The sequence below is a fragment of the Thalia democratica genome, chromosome 3 (genome assembly GCF_965202585.1).
Source record: "Thalia democratica chromosome 3, ktThaDemo2.hap1.1, whole genome shotgun sequence".
Classification (NCBI taxonomy): domain Eukaryota; kingdom Metazoa; phylum Chordata; class Thaliacea; order Salpida; family Salpidae; genus Thalia; species Thalia democratica.
Window position 1 is genome coordinate 93,880,101 of NC_139167.1, and position 22,747 is coordinate 93,902,847.

A 22,747-nucleotide genomic window follows, 5' to 3' on the forward strand; every position below is an offset into this window, starting at 1 on the left:
TTCGATGTTTTTAACAAAAAAAAACATAAGCAAGTCACGTATAATATTATTTTTTGAAAAATATTAAACTTTTAATGTAAGAATTAAACAACTATGTATCAAGGTTTTTAACATAACTCAATAATTATAGCATAAAACACTTTTGTTAATTTTGTTTAAATTTTTTTTCGTGTTTTTTTAACAAAATTACAAAACTAAACATGTGTAACAGACCATGCTTGTTAACAAAAGAAAACTAAAACATATAAGCTTCAAATATAACAATGGAAATTTTTAAACACAAACACATTAACAACTTATTTGTCAAAAAAAAAAAATTTAAACGAATTTAATTGACTGTGTCGCAGTTTAAAAGCTTAAAAAGCTGAGATAAACTTTTAAAACAACAACTATTAATATTAACAATTTAGCTGTTACTTTATAAAACCAAACTAACCTGTTTATTCAATCAAATTTAGACTTTTGATAACCTTTTATTAATAAAAACTATTAAACTGTCAGTTTTATTTTTTTATTTTTGTGTCTATAAACTAGATAATACAATATAACTATACAAAAATAAGCAATAAAAAAAAATTAAATAAACTCAACAGATATTTAAACAAAAACAAAAGTTGATAAAACGCCTAAAAAATTTATTAATTTAAATTTTAAAACTTAATTTATTGTGTTTTATACTAGATAACAAAAATATTAACAAAAACAATAGTACATCAATGATAGACATTAAACAAAAATTCAAACAAACTCAGAATGTTTCAACAAAACTTGATACGACGTCAATTCACAAAAGTACAAAAGACGTTATTACGTCATAAAGAATGCCTCAAGCACGAAACAATTTGCTACATTTTAAACGTTTCTCTTCAAATTGTTTTGTAAACAGAAAGGACTTTGTAAACATTTTGTGTCACTTTTTATATTAAAGTTTTTTTTTTTGTATAAAGTTGTAATAGCTTGTTAAATCTTAACTATGAATAACGAAAATGGTTTGTGTATATAAAGTAACAATTTATTACTTTTTTTACGTTTTTGTTTCTCTGTACATTTAATTTGTTTACAAAACATTAAATTTTGTATACAATGTTTATAAAAAAACACAAAGTTTAAGGACAAACAATTGCATTACTACTTAGTTTCTTTAGAAGATTGATTATATGTTGTTTAATTAAATTAAGGTTAAACGTTTTTACAAGAAAATGGTTTAAAAACATTTATTTTGTATGTTAGAGATTTTTGTAAACATACTATTTTGTAAACCAATGCACGTTTTAAAAGTTTAGTTTTTGAAAAATAAAATGCTTTTACTAAATTTTAAATGTATCTCCGAAATAGTCCTTTTTTTTTTTAACAATTGTGTATTAGTTTTACTAAAATATATGTTTAGTTCCATTGTATTTAATTGTTTAAAACTATGAAACATATTTACAACTCAGTCTAAGATATTTAAGTTAGTCAAATAATAAACATGTTCATATCATTTAAACAAAATCAAGTAAGTAATGATTTAGAAGCTAAATACCGACATAAATATAATATTTTTACCAAAAACATTCAAACAAAAAGCAATAACTACAAATTGTGGTAAAATTTTCAAACTTTGCATAAAACACTAAAATTTTGCGGTATATCACATTATAATTCTTTTTTAATTTAAATAGGCATTAAAACTTTACAAAAACTGTTCTTGATTTGAGTTTTGTAAAAATAATGAACTTGCCTTATCAAGAAAATAATCTATGTAAAGCAATTACATTGCAATTAAAGTGGAAATTATCAGAAAAGTCATCTTATTCGACTAATTGAGCGTACAAAACTATACAAACAAAGTTTATTGTGTTTAAATACATAAATTAAACGTTTTTAATTTTTTTTATTACTATTTCAAATTAAATTCTTTATTTTTCATACGACTTAATAATAAATTACTCATCGTAAAAGATATTTAAAATCAACATTGAGAAAATAAAGCAAACTCAAAACATAAATAACTTTTTATAGCAAATAAGACTATATAAACAAATAAAATCACAATGCTATTCTATACACAAGTAAACCTTATCAAAACAAATATTTTAAACTAATTGTGACATATTTGATAAAAAATAAACTTTTTTCTGAACTAGAGTCAGTTTTAAGCTTTAAATAGGTTGATTTTGTACTTTTTATTACATTAAGTTTAAATTAAGAAGCTATTTAAAAAAAAATAAAACAGTATTAAACATTTTTTTTATGACTAACAACTAGTTTTAAACTTTCAAAATTTAAAAGTTTGTTTTCTAAACTTAAATTTACCCAGATAAGTATTTTTTTTGGTGTAAGCTTGGTATTTTACGTTTAAATACCAGGAAATTAAACAATTTATATAGTTTATACTATGTTGTGTGGTCGAAAAAAATTGTGTACCTATTAAAAATAATTTATAACTGGTGATACAAATTGTGTAATTCTTCCAATTCGAAGCATACTTAATTTTTAAATGAATTTTTAGTAAAAAAAACAAATAACATGTAGATAATAGTTTAGAGTTTCACTTAAGTACAGCTGAAATATTTTTTGTAGTTCAAATAACAAATAAGCATTTAACTATATCTAAATTATTCATACTGGCAAAAAATACTTTCAATTAAATTTTCAAGATGAACAGCAAACAATTGTGAACTCACATTATTTTTGTTGATATTTTTGTAACTTTTATTATTTTTATTATTATAAACAAAATTAAACTAAACTAACAGTAACATTTCCATCGATATTAGCGATGTGACAGTGACTAGGAGATAAGTTAGTGTTGTTTATTCTGATGTAATTTTTATTATTTTTATTGGAACTTCCAATTTGTGAGATGTGGGGTTGAATCCGATGGGGTATTACGTGGGTTGCTGTGGAAACAATAAAAATAAATAAAAACTTAAATATAACTATAGTTTTTTTTTTGCAGAAAAAAAATCAAGAAGAAATTAAACAACAAATGATAAAAAAATATATATTATAAAAACAATTATATAAGGTTTGCTGTAAAAATGTAGCATAAATCAAATATTTAATAACAATTTTATTTCTGTCACGTTTTATTATGTAGTCTTGTAAATTAAAATAAACACAACTTTTTACAAGGTGTACTTGTAACAATATACAATTGTATTAAAAAAAATAGTATTTTTGCTTGTTATATAAAAACTATATTACAAAGTATAATTTTTATTTAACATGTTTTGTAAGCTTTATATTTTAGGTAACAAAATGTGAAATTACTTAAATGTAAGCTAGAATTTTACTTAAAATAACACTAGCTAAAGCTTGTAAATTAAAATCACCAACGAATTGCATTAAACACAAAAAATTGGTACTTTAATTTACTTTGTCATTTAATTGGCGCAAATTTTAGCTTTGTAGAGAAATAAATACTTCATAGAATGCATTAAATATTATAAAATACATTATAGCTAAGAAATAAAAATGAAAACAATTTATATTAAATTCTAATTAAAAATTTGATTTTTTTGTTTAAACACAGCAAGCTAAAAATCACCATTAAAACATTTACATACATTTTTGTTTTCGACGTAGAAATACATTAAAACACTTTTTCAAGCCAAATAAATGCTACATTTAAAGCACCATTAAAAGCATGTGCTTTTAAACTTTTTACCGCTCAAATATTTTGCGCGAATATATTTGTTAGCCTTCGAGGTTAATTGCAGTTAATATGTGCTGATTTACAATACTAAATACTTTAAAACTTTTTACCGCTCAAATGTACAACTATGTGAATATATATATATGCTTCGAGGTTAATTTTAGTTAGTGTGCGCTGGTATACATAAGTTTAATTAATATTGAAGAATTTGACTAGAAAGTAATTGTTGATTAAAAAAAACAGAAGTATTGAGATTTCTAGCTTTATTCATAGTTAAACTCTTAACCCTACCCTTACCCTTAGAATTTAACACATACTAAACAAATAATACATTTTTTTCAATATGAAACGCATAATCAATGAAAATAAGTTTAAATTTTAAATATGCTGTTAAATATATTCTTCAACTATTGCAATACATGCTATTTTAGATTATAATATTCAATTTCATAAAAACTTTTTTAAGGGAAAATTAAAAAATTTCGCATTGAAATTTTGTTTTTTTCATAAAGATTATACTATATTCTTAAATTAAAAAAACAGAAGTAAAAGAAAAAAATAATAAGGTTTTAATTTTAGCTTAACTTCATAAACTTTAGCCTATAGAATTTAATGAAACATTTATAAAACAATAAATTCATTTGTACATTAAAATACTTTGTAGCCAAATAAATGCTACATTTAGACTTTAGAGCATTTAACCTTCATTGAAAACGTTTTTACCGCTTAAAGTGTATCAACTCATTTATAAACCTCAAGGTTAAATGCAGTTAAATGTGCTTTTAAAAGTACAAAATATACTATTGCTGAAAGCGTTTGTAGTGATAAATTTTATAAGTTTCAGCTTTCAAATTTCAAAAAACAATTATACATGCATTAAAAAACATACCCATTCTGCATAATGCAATTCTCTATTAAACTGGTGCAAAAATATGCAGCCAAATATATGCTTAATATATATGCATTTTAAACGTTTTACCGCCTAAAAGTAGTTACATATGCGCCAATTTACTAGCATCAAGCTCTAATGTTGTTTAATGTGATTTTTAAAAGTACAAAATGTACTTTGGTTAAAATCGTCCATAGTAATACGTTTTATAAGTTTCAGCTTGCAAAATACAAAAAACAATTATATATGAATTATAAAATATACCCTTACTGTATAACACATTCTCTATCAAACTGGTGCAAAAATATGCAGCCAAATATATGCTACACATAGAATGCATTTAAAACGTTTTACCGCCTAAAAAGTTGTTACATATGCGCAAATTTGCTAGCCTGGAGCTCCTACGTAGTTTGGTGCAAATTTAAAATTGCTGTGAACTTTGAAGTTAATTGCTCGGAAAGAATTTAAAATTTCACGCTTTTAAAGTGTTTGTTTTAATTCAACAGTTTGAATAAACAAACAAAAGTGTATATTTTACTTAATTGCTTACAAATAGGTCGAAGTTTTGCGTGATTAGATTAAAAATCTTAAGTTGATTCAGTATTTTATATGAAAATCACTTATTTCCTTGAACATAGAGACTTAACAATTAAAAAAATATCTATGTTAGCATAAAAACAGTTTTATACAAACATGTATAACTCCTTTATAGCAGCTTTCTTTAATAAAAAATATTTAGGTCAATACAGTAGTAAAATATTTTACTAATGTTAATTACACTTAAAATGATTTTAAATATCTAAAACTATATATCCTTATAAAACATGACCACGAAAAAATATGTTTTGAAATATTGTTTTCAATTAGGTTAATAACTGTACTTCAAGTTTAAAACCTAAATGCATTTAACAATTTAAGTAATTATGAACTCAAGTTAAAAAAAAATTAAAATTATTACTAAAATAATACTAAACTTCGTTTGTTTACATCATTCAAAGCAGGTAGCAGCTACATAAAACTTATCAACAAAAATAAATTAGTTATTGTTTGTATTCTTTATGGAAAACAATCATATAAAATACCAAAAATTATTAAAACTTTATAAATAAAATAACTACTAACTAAGAAGATTTAATTTCGTACAAGTATGAACAAATATGAAACTTCAAACTTAATTTGCACAATTTATATATATTAGTTATTTTTTATACTTATTATGCAAAATAATCATATAATACTAACGGGATCTTATTTCGTACAATGTTGGTAACTGCGAGGTTTCAACTTCATCGAACCGCGGCGAGGTCTTTTGTGACGTCATGTTGGAATTCTGTGACGTCACATTAGAGTTCTGTGACGTGGGCGTTTGAATCTTGCGCGAGTTTTGAGAGGAATTGTTTGATGTTTGCGACAATCTCTGTAAACAAAAAATTATCTATGATTATGTAAACATAATCTTCCGTAACAAACTTTTGACATCAAGTATTAGTTAAAGTATATGTTTATTCCTATAAGAAGTTTAGGTTGTAAAACGGTGTGCTTACTAAATTCAACTATTTTAAAATTGTAAGGATGAACATTTAAATGTATAATAAAACGTTTAGTAGAATCAAACTTTTATTTTGTTTTTTAAGCTTTTGGTTTTCATTATATATGTTAAAATAAATATAAACTTGTGAAGCAGATTTAAGTGTTGTCTAAACATAAATTAAATCTACTATTATCACATAATGTTTGTTTTAACTTCATGTCAACATTAAGTCTTGGTTATTGATAATAGAACATCATGTTATAACAATTTTATCTGTTATAGTTATACTATATAGTAATTTTACAAACTTGTGAGACAGATTCAGTGTTGTCTTTCTTTCTTATTTCAAAAACAAGAGTCCCTGAAAAATATATACACAATTTTTATTATATTTAACAACCATCTCCATAACAGCGTAAAGCTACTTTACTATAATGAAACTATAGTTGTTTTTTTTTACATTTGATATAATATACAATAAAAGAAGGTACTATTAGTGTTAATTTATAAGCACTTGTTTATAGAAAGTTTTCTTATTACAAAACCAAGAATCTCTTTAAAGATATTTGATAATCTTTTATAAAGAATATTTTATCATCATAATCATATCTAATATTGGATTTTACAATGTACATACATATATCTTTAAACAATACTTACTGCTTTGTGAATAAAAATATTTTTTCAAACTATATTTTTTTTTTTTAATTCAATTCTAAGTCAGAAGCTTAAAAATTAGTTTTAATAACAAAACCAACAAAAAACTTAATAATGTTTAGTTTCAACAATTTATTATTCAAAACTAACCCTGATAGTCCTTCCAGTTGTTTTTAATAACCAGAGGTTGATCTGTTGGTTTCAAAACTTCAACATTTTGATGCCATTTAGATTCCAAGTATTGTTCAGGATTTGTTCCAGGGGGTAATACGTGCTAAAAAAATATTGAATTAAATTTAATAATAACAATAATCGAATAATTCAATTCCAAATTTTGTTCAATATTTGTTGTAGGTGGTAATATATGCTGTGAAATAAATATATTTAAAAATATGATTTATAATTATAACTGATTCACTTGGTTTTTAAATATTGCTACGGATCATAAAACGAGGTAGGACTTTAATATTTAATATTCTGTTTATTTTTATTCTACATACTTGTTAATTTTTTTTTTGAAAGAAATAAACCATGATTTAAAATATAATTTTCATTAAGTGCTTTATCAATTTTAAACAAACTTCTAACATAAACTAGTAAAAAACTTAAAGAAAACTACATACTTTTGAAAACAGTTTCTTTAATTTTTTCAATGCCATCTTTAACACATCAACTAAGTAGGCTAAAGTGATAATAAAAACTTACTGAGTTCTCAAAAACTTTTTCTTAAATAAGTACACTTGACTACTTATTACAAATGATTTAAAACAGTATTATTCTGCAGTTTGATACTTTAATACTAGACTAAATGTTCATTAAGGGTTATAAAAATAGAGTATTTACTATACTTTGCATATGACGAAGTGCACTTGAGTACTTAAGACAAGTGTTAATGTTATTTTCAAAATTATTAAATACAAATTAATACTTTAAAACTAAGATTAAATGATCATTAATGGTCATTAATGCAACAAGTTTCAGAAATTTGATAGGACTAGTTTTATCTTACACTTTAGTCTGTTGTTGTTAAAAGCACTTCAACTAAACAAAGTAATATATTAGTTACACTTCAAAAAGTTTGAATAAATATGTCTATTGACAGATATCAGGTTAAAAAAATATTGTATCTTAGTTTAAACTATAAGTAGCTACATATTTATAAAACTGTTTTGATTTAAACACTTTCTATACTAATCATTCTTTATAAAGTAACTAGAACATAAACTTTTTTAATATTATTATAACTTAACTTAGAGCAAAACTCTTTACGATTATTGAACTATTTAAAAAAATAAAACATGATGATCTTTAATAAAATTTTTGTATTACAAATTAGAGCAAAACAAACAAACAAAAAATTGAAAGCATGAATTAAAAACAAAATAACTATCAATAAAAGTTTTAACTACATCACTCAATAATAACACAGAGACTATAAATTATACTAAGAAAATAAGTAAAGTATAAAACCAAAGTTTATATACATAAACTCATTTACCATTTAAATATAAAACTGTAAAAATAGAGATCATTTCATTTTATGTTTTTGTTATTTCACAATAAAAACATACAAACACCAAATTTATAGGTGTATACTTATATTTTATTTACATCACCGATCAAGTGTATATGTAGTTTAAATATTTAACCAAAATAATTCATGCCAAACTAAATATTAAAAGCCTTTTGTATGTGTAGTTTTATAAATTGTATATTTTTTTTTTACTTCAGCGATCAATTGTGCGAAATAAATTGTTAACACATAGCAAAAGTATTATTAAAGTTGCAATATGACTGCAAGTAATATATAATTTGCATTCTAGATTTCATACAAGTCCACAAACTATATTCATAGAACTTAACGAATATAACTAATGCATAAAATTATATTATACTAATATTTATTAATTCGTATCGTTACTCAAAACTAAAACTTATACCTGGATGATTCCTTGCTACTTTTACAAAATAAATGTATCAAAATAAATAAAACAAACAAACCTTGCAAATGACGTAATTGGATGACGACTCCTTCCCCATCCTGTATTTCTCCAAAGTTTGCATTATTACGTCATCAGTTACATCACTTGGGAGAAGCAAAAGTTTCTTGAAGGGGTTTTGGGGGGACAAGGTTGAACCGTATATTGTTAACATTTCAGCTGTTAAAAATTAACCTTTTTTTATTGTATTTAATATAAAGATTATAATTTTTTTAGTTTTTTAGTTTTTCTTAATTTATTATACTATTTATTTTATTGATAACTTTCAGGGGGATGAAATGGACCCGTATATTGTTAACATTTTGGCTATAAAGAATAGTCAATTGAATAAAAAAATGATAATATTTTAGGCTGTTAATATTACAACTGTAATTACTAAGTTTATCAGTTTTTGAGCTTCTTTTTAATAATTTTCTAATAACGAAAAAATGTGTTTAAAATGGATTTATTCAACTAAACTTACTAAATAAACATTTTACTTAAAATCTGATTTTACAATTACTTTCTACTTAAAATTATCTTTTTTATTTTTAATTTTATTCATTAGCCTTTTTTATTGTTTATTGAACTTTATTAATCCTGTTGACTTACTATTTTTAAACAAGACAACAATAATAAACTATATAATAAACCATGAAATTTTTTAGAAAATTATAAAAAATATTTAAAAACGTACATTACAAACAAAACAATAAATCAAATGTACTTGTCAAGAATTTACAACATAATTATCAAAATCAAAATTTATATATAAGTTATTATTTAAAAAGGTAGCCTTAAATTTTTTATTTAAATAACAAATCAGTTATTGATATCAAAAAAAGCTTGTACATAAATCAAAAATTATAAGAAAAAATATACATGTCAATAATTTACAAGATGATTTATTATTTTGAATCAAATAATAACTTTTTTTTTAAAGTAGCCTGATATTTTTAACTAAAACAATAAATCAAATATGATAACGAATAAAAAAATTCACAAATATAAATCAAAAACAACAAGAGCATTTGTACTTGAGCTCAAAAGTCGAACATTAATAATTAATTCAATTAAAATGAACATCTACATAGGACAGATTTCAAAATGCACTTTTAATTCACTTTGTGACATGCAAGGGGGATAAATAATTAAAATGACATAGAATACTTTTAATAATTAAAAAGATTCTCGTTTCGAAGGTGTTTTGTTCGAGCTACTTGTTTATTGTGAATTTTTTTTTGAACTTTTTCGTTTGTTTATTGAAATGTTTTGTTGATATTTTTAAAAATATTTTTTTAATAACAAATTATTTTTAACTTTTAGATTAATGTTTAATTTACATCAACTTTAAATAAAATTTGATTTATTTCAGTTTACCTTGGAATTCTCAATTACTATAACTGACTTATAACATAAAATATTTTAATATAACATTACTTAATTTTTTTTATTTAACAAACACTCTGTGACTTATCAAAATCTAAACTATTATGATTTAAACTGTCTAAAAATAATAATTCTATATTACATTTTGTTTTTGTAATATACTAACGAAAAAATTATACTGCACTTTTTCCAATAAGCTATTTCACGATGTAGAATACAATTATATTGATTTTTAAGAAAAATCTTTTTTAATTACCATAAAATTTTTATGATCACAATCTATCACTTAACAATGACGTTTAAAGTAAAAGTAAATAAAAATAGTAAAAATGTGATAAAAAACTTATACTTTTTCATAATTTTTTTTTATAATGAAACCAATTAAAAAACTCTAAAAATGTTTCCAAAATATTTTAAATCTGTTTTTTAACACTTTTTTATCAAAATATAAAACTACATCAAAACTAAAATAAAATGCTTAAGCTACTACTCGTATTGTCCACAATCAAATATGAACATTAGAAAGTGAAATGTGAAATATTCGTTTTGAGTGGGCACTCGCCAAACAAAAAATTCAATTGTTTCATTGTTACGAATACAATTGTTCCATACATAATTTCCTACCTTCGACTACCATAAGCGCACTTCAAATTAGTTGTGTAGCAATTACATGTTAAAACGTTTTGTGTATGTAACGGAACAGTTTATTCAGTTATACGGTTTATCTGTATAAACTCTTGTCTTTCGTTGATTTTAACTAAAAGATAATTAAATGATTAAAGTATTTTTTTATACTTGAAAATTTTGTTTTTCTCTAGATTAATAAAAATTCTAACACAACATTATAACAAATATAATTCAATTATTCAATTATGTAATCCAATTTCGTAACATTCAAAACGCAAGTTGTTGTTTTTGGCCTTACATCGACTACCGGTTCAAATACATTGTTTGTTAACTAGAGGTTATATGTGTATTTATTTTACAATGTTAATACAACTAGATTGAAGTTTGTATCAAATGGTAATTTAATAATAAATAGTATTTAAAATTTTTCATATTATGAAAAAATGCAGTTTTTTTTTTTAATATCAAACTAGCCTTCTAAATAACTTGTCTTTTTTTTTTTTGAAATCAAACTAGCTTTCTAAATAACTTATCTTTTTTTTTCATTTGAATTAAGCTTTTTTGCTAAATATATATGCTTTTAAATAAAACATTTATTGATAGTAATAATTTAAGAATTAATAATTTAAGAATAAAATGCGGATTTTTGCATGATAGTTTGATGTTTTATTTGTTTGTAATTTACAAAGTGTAAACAAATAAATTAAATTAGAATTTTGTTACACATGTGTTAATAAAACTACCCAACTAAAATTTCCTATGGCAGTAACTTGTAATTACAGGTGTAATTTTTAAACCATTACATGAAAATTTACATTTGTAGTTGCTATTTGTGGCAGCTAATTACATGTAAAATTGTTTTCATAAGATCTTCTGTTTATTTTCACAAGATTTGTTTACTTTTTACAACTCCTAACTTTTCATGAAAAGATAAAACTCATATTTACGTAAAACATAAATTCTAAGATACAAATTATATAAACTAAGGTACACTTAAAATATTTTGTACAATTTTTATTTGTATTACAATAATTTATTTTTACTTGTAGTACTTAATAACATGTAAAATTGTTTTTATATAATCCCTTGTTTATTTTTAAAGCACTGTGTTTATATTTATAACTTTCACAAACACAAATTGTACGCAATGCATTAAAAATATTGTATGTGATGTGAAAATATCTTAAAATATGACTTGGAAAAAAAGGTAATTTTTCAAATTATTACTAGCAAATTATTAGTTTTTGTGTTCTGTTTTTATTGCTATTTCTGGTAGTCAACTGCATGTGAAAATGTTTTTATAAGATCTTTTGTTTATTTAAACAAGAACTTTGTTAACTTTTTGTAAAGTTCTAACAACATAATTTACAGTTCAAGATTTTTTATCGCATTACAAGTAAAAACAACTTTAATTAACTTTTTTTGTTACAAAACTGATTGTATTTAGTTTTAATTGTAATATAAGTTTTCCATTAGACTAAGTATATGTATATATAAAATATTAAATCAATATTAAGTAATTAGATAATATAGAGTAATTTACCCCAAAAAATATTATCTTAAGTTGTTGAAAAAATTATACATTTTAAAATAAACAAATACTTATACTGCACTTTATTATTTTACATTAGATGTGAATAATATATATTTTAAACATAAAATACATATTTACACTACATATATAAAAATATTTATCACAATTAATCTTTTTTGACCAAACATAAAAAACACCTAATTATTGAGCAAGCAAACTTAAAGACTAAAATTAAATTCTAACTTTAGCATAGCTTTACTAATAACTGTAAATTTTGAAAATTGATTATTTCTTAATAATATTTTTTAGCTTTTTATTATCATTATATCTAACCTCCTCATTTTTGTAATTTTTGTTCCCTCCTTTTTTTCATGACAATATATGTTATTACATTTATTTTATAATCATTTTAATCATCATTATATCTTACCCCCTCTTTTTTGTAGCTTTTGTTCCCTCCTTTTCTTAATAACAATATATTTTATTATATTTATTTAATAACTATTTTATTTATCATTATATCTTACCCCCTCCTTTTTTTCATAAAAAAATATTTTATTATATTTATTAAACAATCATTATTATTTTATTATATCTTACGACCTCTTTTTTGTAGCTTTTGCTCCCTCCTTTTTTTCATAACAACATATTTTATTATATTTATTTAATAAATATCTTAATTATCATTATATCTAACCCCTTCTTTTTTGTAGTTTTTGTTCCCTTCTTTTCTTCATAACAACATACTTTATTATATTTATTTAATAACTATTATAATCATCAATATATCTAACCCCTTATTTTTTGTAGTTTTTCTCCTTTTTTTCATAACAATATACTTTATTATATTTATTTAGTGACTATTTTAAATATCATTATATCTTACCCCCTCTTATTTGTAGTTTTTGTTCTCTCCTTTTTTTCATGACAATATACTTTATTTGTTTATTTAATAATTAAATTTATTATCATTATATCTAACCCCCTCTTTTTTGTAGTTTTTGTTCCCTTCTTTTTTTCATAACGGTTTCAGTGTTCGATTTGGTTCTGGTGAATCCAGATTCTGGTTTCTGCTTGTAAAGCTCGCTCGAAGTTTTCTGGAGAAAAAAAATTAATAAGTTTATGTGCGCTACTTAATAAAGTACAAAAATAATAATTCTGGTTACTGTTGCAAAATTCACTCAAAGCTTTCTAAAAATTAAATCTTTTTTTTTTTGTTAAGCTATTTCATATTCAGTTATCCTATATAGTGTCATTTGTGTAAAACTCACTAGAATTATTAAAGTACTTTTTATACTGTAAAAATAATAAATAAGTAGTTAAAAAATATCTGCGCTAATTGTTTCTAAATATTTTCTGTAATATACTTTTAGCTAAAATTCATTTGCTACTTTTGTTTGTTTTAATACGATAACAAACAAAAAGCAAAAACTCTTACTATTTGTTTCTTATTAAACATTTAAAGCCATTTTATTACTATTTTGTGTGGAACATAAAACTTGTACCTTTTAAAACTGAAAACTTTTTTTTTAAATTGTTTAGTAGTTTTGAGTGCTTTTTCAAAGCTGAAACTACATAATACTTTAGTTGAGGAAAGTACTCAACTTGGAAATACACAATTTTTTTTTATTTATTTGTTTATGTTTGCTGTATTACACCGTTTCTGTACAGAGCAGCACATCAAACGAAAAAAAAAACTGTAAAACAGAGAGATGAACTCAACTTACTTCAGTGGCAATAGAGCTGCCGGAAGCAACATTTATATTGGAGGTGTTTTTTAATTTTTTCTTTTTGTTTTTCTTTTTACTGTACCCGGGTCTTATCGTTCTCTCTTCTTCTTTGTCGTACAATCCCCTGTACGATTTTGGGTACATCTGAGAAAAAATAAATTTTTAATCATTTTTATGTAACTTATATTCATTATTAACTAATATAGTTCAAAATATTTTTTGCCAATAACTTTAATAGTAAACAATTCAAAAAGCATTGACTTGTAAACTATTTTGTAAACTATTAAAGTATTATTTTTTTACAGTCCCCAGTACGATTTCGGGTACATCTGGTGGAAGTATTAGTATTGAAATAACATTTTAAATCTTTTATAATTAAGTTATATTTATTATTAACTTTTATTGAAACTAGTAAAGTATGTCAATATTTATTTTAGTTTTTAGAAGGATAACTAATCAAAACCTATCAACTTCTATAATATTGTAATGTTATATACAGATTTAGAAAACAACTTATAAACATAAATTAAGATAATACTTATTTTACATTTAAATAAAATATTAACTGGATAAGTTTCCTTAATTAACATTAAAATATTTGTTTAGGTAAAAAAATTGAAAATTGTTAAAAAAGAAAATACATCGCTTACTTTTTTCAACAAGGTGTTAAATTTACCCATGCTTTTAAACTAAAGTTTAAATGTTTTTTATGATGCTAATAAAATACTTGCTGTTTGGTATTGCTGCTAAAAAAATAAAACGTAATAGTTAAGTTGATTAAAATAAGCAGTAACTAGTAAAAAAAATAACCTTTAAAACTATTTTTGTAGGGTTAAACACTTAAATATACAATAAAAAATTAAAAACAGTAAAGTTATAAAACCTTTTCAAAATATTTCTTTACATTTTGGTATTGTTTGGTATAGCTACTAATAAAAATATATTGTAGCAGTTAACTCGGTTGAAATAAGCATTAACTAGTAAAAAAAAGTTAGCATTAAAAGCTATATTTATAGGTTGAAGGCTTTGTAATACTTCAATATACAATGAAAACTAGTAAAATAATAAACCCTTCTCAAAATACTTCTTGAGATTTAAATATTTAAGCAATGAAAATAATAAAGGAGATTTTTATGTCAGGTATATTTGCTTCCATAAACTTTATTGCAGTTTTTTTTTTATGGCTTTTCGGGCAATAAAAGTATCTGATTTATATTCTAAATGTGCCCAAAGTTTGATTTTGCTTAAGTCTTAAAATCAACCGAAAACCAACTGGTTTTTTGACCAGATATTATGTTTACTTATTATTATTTGCAAGATGAAATTCAAACTAAATAAAAATAAACATGTGTATTTTAAATTAACAATTTTTCAATTTTTTTATTTTTGACAAGCCTTTCTATAAGATTTTCTTATTTAAATAAACCTTACAAATCGAAAGATTTAACAAAACAAATAAATAACAAATGTTCAAAAATCTAAAGTAAAACTCAAAAACTTCAATTCAAAATATACAGTTTTGATTAAACTTTATTAAACATACTTTATGTTTTATTTAAGTTTTAGTTTTAAATGTTGATAAAAAAAGTAAAAACATGAAACGATTTCAACAAAAATCTAAACAAAAAATCAAAGACTAAAAAGTTTTACCAGTGGCTTTTAAGCTATATAAAAATGCTATACAAACATTAAAAAGCAAACAAAAAATTTACTTTTATTGACATTATAAGCTGATAAGATCTTTTTTGTTAGAACTAGTTACGTTTATTGAAATTTATTTCATTATAACTTATAATAAAAGAAACTAAATTGCTACTGCTAAAATATTTAAACAAATATTTAAAGTTTGCAAATTTCCGTTTTGATCAACTTTTATTAACATCGATTTTTGTTACTTTAAATTTCTTTTATAGATTTAAAGTTTAGTTGAAAACTGAAGACATTGTGTTAATATGTACCTAGCATTGATACCAAAGATTTTTTTTTTAATTTAGTTAACATAATCAAATTAAAGGTGTTTGTTTTAATAAACATACAAAGAATTTATAATCAACGTTATTTTTAAAACTTAATTATATTAAAACAACTATCCTAATAAAATTTAAAACACTTACAAATAAGTTGAGAAATGTATTTCAAATATTTTCTCCTGTTCAAAATTACTATATATCTAGCATTGATGTTTAAATTCTTAACATTTTAATTTAATTAGCAATATCAAATTAAAGCTTTCATATTTTTAGTAGAAATTCAACAAAGTTTTAACCAAGTTATGTTACACATTTTATACATTTCAAATCACTTATAAACTAATAATATTAAACATTTTGAAAAACGCTACAACATGTAAAGAAATATTCAAATGTTTTCTCCTGTTTCAAACTTACTATATATAACCACACTTGTGATTAGTGAAAACTTACTGGCTACTTAAAAACTTTTCAAGTGTTTAGATAAAACTTTCATGACTTTCAACAGACAATAACACCACTAATTACTTAATTTTCAACAGCTTTGTCTAAAAATTCTTCGTGTTTGTCAACTTTTTTGTTAAATCAAAAAGTTAGTTGTTGATATGAACATCAAAATATCTTTTTTAAAATTACATAATTAGCTTATTATAAACTTGATATAACTACTATAATTAAATTGTTAATACTTAAATTATACAACATAAAGTGTTTTTTATTAGAAAAAATAAGTGTGTCGACTAAAAGTTAAACTTATAAAACTTTAAAAAATAATTGAGTTATGTTTAATTTGATTAGTTTTTTGACTTGAATTTGTTTCTGTTAAGTTGATTATAAACAAGTAATTGAATTAAATAAATTACTTTAACAAACATTAAAAAATTAGCATTTGCAAAAAAAAAAACTTTTAATGTTATTTGTTAGAGTCATTAGCCAGTTCTTGAGTTTCATTTTTATTTTATAAAACATTTTGCAAATCTTTATCTATTATACAAGTACAGTTTTGTTTTGATATTAATTTAGTGAGTTTATTTTAATTCTGGTCATTCAGTTATCTTTTTGTCAATAATACTTAAGCTTACTTTTTTTTTAATTTTTCAGAAAAACACTCCTGTTTTGTTTTTAAAAAACTAATGTATAATTCAGCTTTTTTGGAACTAACATTTTTTTTATATATTAGTATAAATATTGCTATTATTTTTATTATAACTAACATTTTTTTGATCTTTCAACAAAAACCTTCCTTCTTCATCTTCTAACCAGTTCAGTTGAACAATTAATGGATTTTCATCATTACCCATGACTCTTAAGTCTGTAAAAGTATATATTTTTTATTATTAATTTATTGATTCAATTGAACAATCAAAGCTACATTAGTCTGAGGAATGCAAGTAAAACTAACATAAATAAATTGCTCTATGTTAAAATATAAATAAAAACATAAAACTAGGAAAAATATAAGAAAAGCTTTCTCTTTTTCCAATAAAAAGTATATTAAACTATTTTATTTATTGTTTTTTACTTTAAAACTTTTAAAATATTGTAAACCTTCGTTGACTGGCAAAATTACATAAAAAATTTACAAAAAGGTTGATAGGAGTTAATTAAATTTTTTTAAACCAAACACATGAGTTTTTGTATATACTTGCAAAAAAATCTGTAGAACTTTGCATATTTATCATTTGTAAACAAAAATAACATTTTTGAATTAAAAATAAATAAATTAATTAATGTCCTTATAGGCTGAAAAATAAAAAATCAAAACACTAAATAAATTAGCAAAATCTATTAAGTCAGCATTATTGTACTTGTGAACAAAAACTTAATTTCATGCTACAGCATAAAACATTCATACAAAGGTCATTTGTAACTAATTCAATATTATACTTATAATACATTATATAATATAACTCAGCAAAATGTGCAGAGTCGGCATTATTTTGTTTGTAAACAAAAGTTAGTTGTCATGACAACAAAGTTTATCTCGACATGAGACTTCTTATGATAAAATATTCATAGATCATGCAAATAAAATATTCATAAATCTTGACATTTGTGTGAAATTCAACGTTTTCGCAATTTTCATTTATTCATATGCACTTTCAAAAATAAAAATTGTATAAACGAGTATAAATTTGTTAGAAAAAATATGATTAGGTTCTTTGACATTATGCTGAAATTTTCTGTGGTTGAGTTTCATAAATGCCAGAAAATTTATTTGTTATATTATTATGTTATAAGTTATTGTGTTTGAACTGTTATAAATTGTTAGTATTAAACATATTTAGTTTCATTTTTATATTTTAATCTCAGTATCTTTTATGGTGCTAAATATACTCATTTGGGTATTTTAAAAGCTAGTTTTTATTTTGTATCTGTAAGGTTCGATATAAATCTTATTGTTGTTGTTAACCAACTCTTTAGGTAGATATTAATATCACAAAGATTATTTATTATTTTCAAGTGTGTAGAGAAATAGACCAATATTTTACCTTAGAGATGCTTGATAGATAATATAAATGCATGTAAGAATAACTTTGTTAGATAACAAATAATAGTTCCAAGTGTAACAGTTGATTAGAAAAATTTATGCAAAAACTGTACCAACATATAAAAAAAACTAGTTTAATTATGATTTCAATTACTGTTATTTGTCTTATAAAGTAATGTCTTGAGTAACAAAATTTTATTGACAATAAAAAAATATTTAAAAAAATCTATTTATATAAAAAATTAAATTAATCTAATAATGTATGAAACTCAATTTAAAAACAGTAAAGTATTCTTTTGACTTTTAAGTAAAGCTTTTAATAATTTCTAGACAGAGTTTTTATAACTTTTTATAACTGTTTTGATTTACTGATAAGTTTAAGTGTTGTTTGTTTGAAATAAAACAGCGTCTACAAATACACTTAAATAAACAAACTTGTTTAAAAATAAATTCAACGTTATCTATTTGTCAAGCATAAATCATTCAAGTTGTAAAACTAAAATTTTAGAGATACAATTTAGTCTTTTAGTTGTGTAAATTTAGCAAGCAATAAACTTAATTAAACTAAGACTGATTTTAAATTCAACTATAGAGATTCAAAATAAATGTGTAAAAAGATAAAGTAATTTTTTTTTTAATGAATAAACTTTAAATAGAGCACATAGAAAGACTAGCATATTTTATAACCAAACACAAAACAAATTAATTGCGCCATAGGGGGTCACCTTTTTTTACAAAAACTGACGTTGGTCCTTATTCAAAATTTAATATTATATGATGTAAAACAGATACCTGTTTATTTTTGACCCTTAAACCTAATTTAATACCATATTTTTGTCCCCAAATTCTATCAACTTCTGAATATAAGTTAACAACAAGTTAAGTATTAAAATAAATACATTTGCTTTAATTTTGATGGTAACCATACAATATGTCTTAAAGTTTTTAAAATAATTAAATTTAACCTAAAGTGGTCTTCATACAGCTAGTTTACAACCATACATTTTCATATGAAAGTATAAAAATAACATGCAATAACAATTAAATTATTTACCTTTCCCTTGTTAAACCTCATACAATTTGTAATCAGATTTTGACAACATCCTCAAGTAATGACTAACATTTTAAACTAGGTATATAAAAATAAAACCATATCTAACAATTTAATACTACCTCCTCCATTGATGAGCTTTATACAATTTGTAGTCAGGTTTTGAAAACATTCCCAAAAAAAAAAACAAAAAATTATAAATAAAATTACATATAACATTCAAAAAAAATGATTCCTACCTTCCCCTTGATGAGCCTCATACAACTTGTAGTCGGGCTTGTTTAACATTCTCAAGTAAACAACTACCATTTTACACAGAAATATAATACTAAATACAATATACATTAAAAACATTTTTACAAACCTTCACCCTGATGGGCCTCGTACAACTTGTAGTCGGGTTTTGACAGCATTCTCATGTCCCCTCTGAATTTACTGACGAGATTCGAAACAACATCGCTCGTTGTGGCGGTTGAGGAAATTCTCACACATTTAGTGACAAACGCGGTCGTTGAATCTTGGAAGTAAAACCTCACTGCACCGTCATACTCCATATTCTGTACAGAAAATAATTCAATTTTGACTGATGTTTTTATGAACAAATTAAATATAAAAAATATTAGAGCTATTTCCTTTAGTTTTGAAATAAAATACAAATAACAAACAAATGTTTGCATTGATATTTTTTTGTCTTAAAAATAAGCTTTGTGATTTAAAACTTGAAAGATACATAAATTTTCCATAGTTTAAAAAATAATGAAAGCAAAAAAACCTTATGTACACTTATTTAATTAAATTTAACTAATATCATATTAAAATTTGCATACCAATTTATCTTTCAATATAAAAAGTTTTAAACTTAAAATTAGTTGATAGCTTTAAACTAGTTACCAATAAAAACTCATTTAAACTATAGAAGTTCAACTTAAGTGGAAATAATCATGGCAACAGTTCAATAGTTATCTGTATATTTGCATTATAAATCAAATTACAAGTTATAAATGGAAGTGGTCCAAAAAATTATTATTCAAATTTAAACAACTTGTTAATATATGGCACAAGCCCAAAATAAATTCAAAATGCAATAAATTACAAGCAATTAATATGAAAATAAAAACAAAAGTTAAAATAGAAATTTTCCATTAAACTATTTCTTTTGATGAAGAAATCAATTTATGTCTATGGTTTCAAACAAAACTGTACATTCATGAGTACAATTGAATTAGTAAATTTAGGCCATAAGGGGTCCATTTTTTATTTAATAATTCTATTTCCAATATAAATACTACAAATAATTTTTAACGGTACATAAATTTAAAATAACCTAAGCATCATCAGTTAAAGAAAAACTTTAAACATAAGTAGAAATATAAAATCATTTTAAATAAAAAATATTTTAAGATTTTTATTATATAAACTTTAAAAAGTTAGTGCTCTAGTATACAAGAACTTTTAAAACACTATCTTCTAAACATTTTCATTGTACATTTAATAAACTCTCAATACAAAACCATTAGTAAGTTTAAAATTAAAACTCAAACAATTCTTAACAGAAAAACTTTTCTAATTAAAATTTAATGGTTTATTCCAAAAAAAAGATAAAATAAATAAACTATAAACTGTATATTATAATAATCTCATCTAAATCACTTATTTTGAATAGAGGAACTCTCAAAAGTTTGATCAATAGTAAACGCATTTAAAACTTTAATTAAATTTCAAACATACTTATCTTGACAGAAATACTTTTATAACAGGAATTTAATGATTTATTCAAAATAAATATATATATAATAAAATAAATAAACTGAATAATGTATTAACCTCATCTGGGTCGCTTATTTTGAACAGAGGAACTCTTGATTCGTTCCAAAGAGATATTTTCCTCTTGATCTCTTCGAGAGAGTCTCCCATTTTATCTGAAATTAGTATTTAATTATTTACTGCATCATTATTGCAATAGATCAGTACAACAATACAATTTTCATATTCTTCATACAAACTAAATGGCAAATAACTAGAAATCACTAAAAATATATCTCCTCCTACGTTTTTTGAGATAACTACCTCAAATTTTAAGAAAATGTTCCTTGCAATATTTAGAAAACTATGTTTTAAAAGTTTTAAAAAATTTAACAATAAAAATTTTATAACACAAAAACAAAAAAAACTTTTTTTTTTTATCTAAAACTTCTGTTTTTTTTATTTTCTTTTAAATTCATTCCGACATAATTTTCCAAGTATGTCAAGGAACAGTTCCTGAAATTTTTAAGTAGCTATCTCAAAAAACGTAGGAGAAAATAGCTTTTTAGTGAAATAGTCTATTTTCGCTGTTTTAGTTTGTGCCTTCCATAAGGAACCTATTGTTGCCTCAGACTTTAACCAGCTATATATCAAAAACTAGTTTTAATTTTAAAGTCTGTAAAAAGCATCTTGTAGCTTAGTAAAAACTACATAAAATACGATCAAATTTTGAAAAAGTGTTTTATTCCCCCTATGTCCTTAATTAAAACTTGTAAAACATCTACTTGTAAAATTATGTAAAAACTGTCATTATAAATATTTTTTTTTGAAAAAAAAATACCACACAGAATAATACACTATCTTAGTTATTGGATTAAACAAAACATATTTTGTCAAATTACAACTTTTAAATATATTTAGAATTACTAACGTGTTGTTATTCCAGTTGTAGCAAAATGTTGATTAGAATATTTACAAACTTTTTTTACAAACTGCTGAAATTGAATGTATTACAATTTATTATGTTTTTTATGTTAAAAACACTTAACTAATTAACAAAAGGTTAAACTTTTAACATTTTGTAGAGATAAATATTTTCTAGGAAAAAGCAATATATCATTACGATTAATTTTATCTGCTTCATAAATATCTAAGTTTTCATTTACCTAAATAAAATAAAAATTAAATAAATAAATAACTTTTGATGAGACAACTTCTAACAAGACTAAAATTTCACAATTAAAACCACAGAGTGTGAAAAATCACGACTTAAATTTGCAATTTTTATTGGCAAAATTACTGTATAGTAATCATTTTAGCAAAATGCTACAAGTATATTTAAATTTAAAAAGTAACATCAATTTTATTTTAATACTTAAAGATGTATGAATATCACTTTTAGTATGTTTTTATGCTTAAATTAATAAATATAAAAGCTACCAGCTAATATTTACAGTCTCTGTTAAGTTTTAAAAGAACTAATGAACTTAAGCAACAAAGGTTTGGAGATTAGTAA

General features: G+C 22.7%; 1 protein-coding gene across 1 annotated transcript in view; it reads right to left on the reverse strand.

Moving 5' to 3' along the window:
* The window catches only part of LOC145831317 (afadin-like), a 46,469-nt gene extending 24,248 nt beyond the window's left edge, over window positions 1-22,221 (reverse strand). Inside the window, exons 1-11 of the mRNA XM_082938524.1 lie at window positions 22,163-22,221; window positions 21,313-21,407; window positions 19,853-20,045; window positions 17,161-17,258; window positions 13,974-14,120; window positions 13,229-13,343; window positions 8,719-8,876; window positions 6,868-6,991; window positions 6,369-6,421; window positions 5,772-5,946; window positions 2,737-2,882 (exon numbers count right to left, since the gene is read on the reverse strand). Of these exons, the coding sequence (XP_082794650.1) occupies window positions 2,737-2,882; window positions 5,772-5,946; window positions 6,369-6,421; window positions 6,868-6,991; window positions 8,719-8,876; window positions 13,229-13,343; window positions 13,974-14,120; window positions 17,161-17,258; window positions 19,853-20,045; window positions 21,313-21,402 (1,299 nt within the window). The 5' untranslated portion in view covers window positions 21,403-21,407; window positions 22,163-22,221. The remainder of the gene's footprint in view (window positions 1-2,736; window positions 2,883-5,771; window positions 5,947-6,368; window positions 6,422-6,867; window positions 6,992-8,718; window positions 8,877-13,228; window positions 13,344-13,973; window positions 14,121-17,160; window positions 17,259-19,852; window positions 20,046-21,312; window positions 21,408-22,162) is intronic.
* Between the last annotated feature and the right edge of the window lie 526 nt (window positions 22,222-22,747).